Source organism: Echinops telfairi, unplaced genomic scaffold, assembly GCF_000313985.2.
Source record: "Echinops telfairi isolate 266 unplaced genomic scaffold, ASM31398v2 ScPeMD7_4;HRSCAF=17, whole genome shotgun sequence".
Lineage (NCBI taxonomy): Eukaryota > Metazoa > Chordata > Mammalia > Afrosoricida > Tenrecidae > Echinops > Echinops telfairi.
Genome location: NW_022103900.1, coordinates 13259367 through 13265579, shown reverse-complemented (window position 1 = coordinate 13265579; position 6213 = coordinate 13259367). Strand labels below are relative to the sequence as shown.

General features: G+C 45.1%; 1 protein-coding gene across 2 annotated transcripts in view; it reads right to left on the bottom strand.

The window, feature by feature from the left end:
- The window catches only part of DPP4 (dipeptidyl peptidase 4), a 105543-nt gene that overhangs the window by 34887 nt on the left and 64443 nt on the right, over nt 1–6213 (bottom strand). For both annotated transcript variants that reach the window (XM_045299455.1, XM_045299459.1), the window contains exons 11-13: nt 5776–5911; nt 3433–3477; nt 821–928 (exon numbers count right to left, since the gene is read on the bottom strand). In XM_045299455.1, the coding sequence (XP_045155390.1) occupies nt 821–928; nt 3433–3477; nt 5776–5911 (289 nt within the window). The remainder of the gene's footprint in view (nt 1–820; nt 929–3432; nt 3478–5775; nt 5912–6213) is intronic.

Below are 6213 nucleotides of genomic sequence, written 5' to 3'. Positions count from 1 at the left end.
TATTTCACATACAGTATTATTATACATAGTTTTTACAAATACTGTAATCAATAGCCTATGAAATGACTTAAGGGATGTACTCTACAGGCGTGTCGCCGTCTTTTTCCTCTGAAGGAGCGGGTGTAGGCAGTGGGTGCTGTTAAGCAAAAACCGCGATAGAGTGAAGCCGCAGAAGTGGCGAGGGTTCACTGTAGATGCATACAGATAAGAACTGATGCAAGGGTTTATAGGGGAGGTAGGGGTGGGGGTGAGAGAGAGGGAGGGTGAGGGGGGTTGGGGAGCAAACAAGGTATGGGGGAGGAGGGAGAGAGCACTAGAACTGATGGTGTTTACACAACTTATTTTAAAACCAATTTAACCAAAAAAGAAAATATACTAAAGTTGGTTGTGGTAATGATATGATTGACCTATTGAATTGTATATGTGGATTTTGTGCCAATAAAACTGTAAAAAAAAGAGAAAATGAACACAACTCGAAGGGAGGGGGGAATCTTTACAGAAAACTTCAGACAACTTTGACCTTGCTGAGTCTCTTAACTCCATCCCATCCCGTCTCACCTCACCGGCCAGTGCGGTATGTGAATTAGTATGATTATTTGTGCTAATTAATCAAATTCACCCAATGATTTCCACTGCAAGTTGTGGTTTTTAGGCGCCATTGGATCCATTCGGACTCACAGAGACCCCCATCTGCGGCCGAACGGAACACTGCCAGGCCCCACGCTAACCTCACCATCACTGCTCTGTCCGAGCCCACTGCTGCACTTTGAGTTGTTTCAGGCAAAGAGACCAACTTGAACTGACTGTGTAGGACACTCACCTCAGAACCTATTCGGAAACGACAGATGTGTATGTAGCCCTCACCGTTACTGATAATCTTGTAGAAGACAGTACCGTCGGACGTGAAGTGAGGCTCTGATGGCCGAAACTAGAAAATAATAAAAAATGAAGACACCTGAACTCAAATTAGTGTCTTGCCCGTAGAAACCTCGCTTTTAGAAAGCCCTTCCCGACACAGTACTTAAAATCCAGGCTTAAAACCAGTTCAACCCCCTGCCGAGAATTTGCATTTCCGTCCCAGATACAAGGAATTAGAATCTGCATTTTAACCCAGTACAAACACATAGCGTCGCCTTAGGATCTGAAACTAGAAAATAATAAAAAATGAAGACACCTGAACTCAAATTAGTGTCTTGCCCGTAGAAACCTCGCTCTTCCCGACACAGTACTTAAAATCCAGGCTTAAAACCAGTTCAACCCCCTGCCGAGAATTTGCATTTCCGTCCCAGATACAAGCAATTAGAATCTGCATTTTAACCCAGTACAAACACATAGCGTCGCCTTAGGATCTGAAAGGGGGGGGGGGGAACCCACCCCCCACCCCCAAAACCCACCTGGGCATGTTTTAAACTGTGGGTTTTGATTCCCATTACCTAGGGTAGAAATGTAAATTCTCAGTCAGGAGGGTGGAACCAGGAACTAGGCTTTCCACAAGTTTGAAGCCCTGTGGAAAACCGCCAGTCATGTAGTTGCCAAATGAAATGAGAGCGTTGAAAAGGAAAATTCTTCTTTTATGAGAAATGGACAAAACAGACAACATCTAACTCATGGGACCTTTTTGTGAGACTGAAACAAGGGAATGCACATAAAGAGACACTACCACAGGACCCTAAAAAACCCCAATAAACAAACCCGTGACCAATGTTTCCCAGGGCGTTTCTCTGTGTGGAGGGTAACGCTGTGGCTTTGGACTATGTAACTAGTATTCGCCTTTCAACTTGAAGCGGTGAATTCCTGAAAAGTCACAAATGTATCTTCTGATACACATTACCATCTTTTTTTATTTATTTTTAAACAGGGAGGCATTGAAGATCCCAGCTTCCCTTCCCCTATTCTTTATATGCATTTCTTTTTTGAACGTCACACGGAAGTCTTTTACCATTTCTGGACCAGATCCCATAGGGAATGTCTGTCATACACTTCAAAAGGAAACATTGACATAACTATCCATTTCATCACAAGCCTCTTCGTTCTGTTAACTATGCTCAACAATTTATTTTTTTAAATGAAAGCACACTATATCGAACTATAGATGGAAACAAAACACCCCTCCCCTTTTTATAGTTCATTAAGATGGGTTCTGCTGTTTAAGTACGTCTCTCTATGATGTCAGCTTCCTGGCTCCATTGGAGAGCAGGTAGGAGATGGTCTTTTAAAATTGTCGGTTCGCTTCACCCTCGAGGTTTCCTCTCTCATCGAACTCCCATTTGGGGAAGGAAATGGGGGTGGAGGGGCGGGATGCTTCCCTCCTCTATTTAGTGATTCAAAGCGAATTCGTTTATGGAGCAAGCTGAGGCGTGCAGTACACTCGGTGTTCTCATTACAGAGCTCGGAAACACATCCCCTCTCTAGACCTGTGTTCACAGTCTTATCTTTTTACTACATTTCCCTGTTTCCCCTGGATGGAGTTGTGCCGAGTGGAAATGTGTGAAAAGGGGCATCTGTCTGGTTAAATACAGAGAGGAAAAAACATATATTTTTTCAGAGAGTCGTGAGGAAGTGTAACGTGTCTTTTGCCATGGAGGAAACCACTTTTCATGTTGGCAAACCTCTCCCCTCTGCCTCAAGCAAAGGCCATGTCAGAGCTCCAGGAGCGGAGAGCCCAGCACTAAGGGCTTGTGCTCCTAGACCAGGGAGCTTCCCTTCTTGGACGCCAGAGACAGAGAAATCGCCACCGTTCTGTCTGCCACTTTCTTTTTCCCCTCTCAAAAGGAGCTTGGTAGAAATGATTGTAAGAATTAGTTCTGTCTTTCTCACACAAGGTGCCGTGAGGCCTGGAATTCCTTCGCCGGGAGTCTCTTCCTTCTAGAGCTTGTCATCACACGGTTAGCTATTCTGTCCAAAGGGCAAGGCAGCCAGAGGGTCCCGGTCCTTTCTTGGCGAAAATGCTGCATTTGGGTGCCTGGTCACGTGTGAATCCACAGGAGTAGGGTTTTTGCCGAAGAGGATTGTGTAGCCGGTGCTATGTGGATGCCGCTGAGTTTCTGCTGGATGTAGCCACAGCATCTCAGGCGTCTGTGCAGGCGTTGTGTGGGTGGAAGCTGTGTTTTCTGCCTGGAAGATGCATCGCTTCCAATATAAGGTCAATGAGCACATTCGGTATCTAGGATGCCTGTCAACAGCCGTTGCCTTTGCATACAACAATTTGCCTAGAATGTGTTTTTTTCATTTGTACTTCTTTTGATGTTTCACTAATCCCTTCATATTTTCCAACTAAGTACATTACATAGTATGCGTGAAAAAGATCTTTCTACAGGTAGCCTTTAAAGATTCAGAGAAATGGGTCATGGGCTACTTCCTTAACAACCAGCAGCTGAGGGCCCAGGTGTGACCATCTCTAGATTAAACAGCTTTGAGTAGCTACACACTTACTCTTCCAACCCAGCCCGTTTGGCTCTTTTCGATGACTTGTCGTGCCTAAGGAGGGAAAAAACACAATGACAGTTTCAGAGAGAAGTGAGGTGATGAACTCTATTCTTTAGCTGCAGTTTATGGAAACATAAGCAAAAATGTACTTACAACAAAAGAATTAAACATTATTCCCGTTCACGTATGTTAATATTGGGGTTTAAGCACACCAGACCATTGACAGCTTTGTCCTGCGTCCAGGCCTATACACTACCCCGAAAGCTCCACTGGCACTTGATCAACTGAAAACGATTGTCCTGTTGTCTCCATCCACACCTTCTTGTCCCTCCTCCTTCATTCCTGTGCTAGTTTGAAATTCACTCACACTGGAAACCCAGGACTCATTCTAAGACTCTCGGTCTTCTCACAGTCACCTCTGAAGCCCTTCATTGCTTCTCTTGTCTTCTCCTGCTACTTAAGTCCACTCCCTCGGTTCTCCCGTGGTCCATTACCATCTGCTCCTCATTGGAGACTCTGTTAGCTTCTCCTTCCAGTCTGCTCCTCAACCTGCCTAGACCCCCACCCAGGACCCCAACTGGCAACTGGTAGAACTATCTAAGTCATTAATTTCATTATAATGTTCTACTGCTTAGACTTTTGGAAAACTCCCTACTTCTTACAAGGTAAGTCCAACCTCCTCAGAATGTCAACCAAGCCTCAGTCTGTATCTCAAAACTCAGTTCTCATCAACCCCTGCCATGTAGGCCCACAGTCCATGAAAGCCCTAAGCTATTGCCCTCCACACCTTCTTACACTGGCATCTGCTCGTCTAGTCTTATTGCCCTTGCCTGCTCAGCAGGGTGCCATTTATCCAGACAACTTCCTGTTTTCTCCAATGTCACTTCCTTACTCCACTCCCCTTGCCCCTCAATAGAGTTAATCATCTTACTTGCCTGACATTGCTTCTGTGACTTGCTTATACTCTTTCATGGCATAATACCTGAATGTTACAGTGCTTTAATTGGCAAGAAGCAAAAAGCTTGAATTTCTGGTTTTAATTCTGAGAAAGTCACTTAACCACACTCCTTATCTTCATTGAGCCTGGCATGCTATAAATGTCCAATAAATGGTTTTATTACTTATTTTCATAAAGCCATCCCCTGAAAGAACAAAATCATTTTGTAGACAGGCTTAGTCACTGATTTGACTCCTTTTTAATACCTAGTGCTTGCACATAATAGACTCAAAACTCGCTGCCATCGGGTCACTGTAATTCTTTATGGAAGGAGAAAGCCCTGTCTTTCTCCCACAGGAGCAGCTAGTGGTTTTGAACTGATGACGTTGTAGGTCGCGGATCAATGCATAACCACGATGCCACCCATTGCAACTAACTTCCAACTCATAGCACCCTATGCGACAGAGTAGATCTGTCCTATAGTGTCTTGGAGACTGGAAATCTTTACAGAAGCCGACTGCCACATCTTCCTCTCTCCCTTGGAGTGGCCAGTGCCAAACCTCTGAGCTCCTTGCAATTTAATAGGAATTCAATAATAGGCATCACAACTGCATGCGTGTAGCTCTGAGGTGCTAGACTTTCTGAAAGGAGAATCTGCCCTGTGTCCAACCAGGATGGGAGCGGGGAGGGAAAATCTGTAGGCGCAGGGCCCATTGCCAGGAGAGGCAGCTTGCAGAGGTATCCTTGGGAGGGGCAACAGTCTCCCAGTTCCCTCCTCTCCTCAGGCAGCTAGGCGTCCAAGACACACCCACAGATTCCCCAAAGGCCTTTCATCCTGCTCCCCCACGCCCGGCTGGACCTCCTAGTCTCCTGGCCAGAATCCCTCAACACATCGAGGTTGGATTAACACTTGGTTTGCTTCAGTATTGACACGATCTGAAAACAGATTGGTGGTTATCAATTTAAGTTCTAAAGCTGTTTACTGCTTTAAAATAGTCACCGTATGGTATTGATTCACAGTCTCGTCACCAGTCACTCCTCATGCCATGCATGTTCTCTATGGAGACATTCGTCATTGGCCTGCAGTCCCTGGTCCTCCTTGGCCTTTTGAATTTTGAGATCAGATTCAATCTTTGGGGCTGTTAATCACCCCCTTGCCCGGTCATGGGAGTCATAACGAAAACCGTATGACTGGTGAATGAAGGTGAAAGAGAAGCACTGTCAGACATCAGATGATGTCAAACCCTAACTTGCCCACTAGCTTGGGATCAGAAAGACCAGAGTCTCCACCCCCATTGTCTGATCTCAAACACTCATCCCTTCTCTGGCCTCTCAGCACCGTGTGGCTTTAGAAACGGTTTAGCAATGTTCCCATGCAGCTTTAGAAATGACACATTCCCATCCAACCTTACCACTAAGCAATTCCATTTGTCATTGGGTCTATCATAGTCGCAGATATCCATGACAGAATAGTTCTGAATCCTCCTGAGCCACTGCAAAGCAATCCTTTCTCGGGTGGCCCAAGTCACATCACACAAGTAATGATCTCTGGAAGAAAGAAGGAAAGACAGGGAGGGGAGGGCAGAAGGAAAGAGGAGAAAGAAAGAGGGATGGAGGGCAAAAGAAAGGAAGGGAAGGAAAATCATTACTCTTAGCCGTTGGTGCATCCACGGCCTTTTGCTCCGCAATGCTGAAATCCATCTTATTGGGAAGTACAATTCAAAATGTTTCTTGAAATAATGTAATACCTCTCCTTAAACCTTAAATTGCAATTCAACTTTGAATAGAAATTAAAATGCATCTGACAGTGAAAAACAGCAGCAAGCATCCTTTTCTTCGTAACCCCCCCC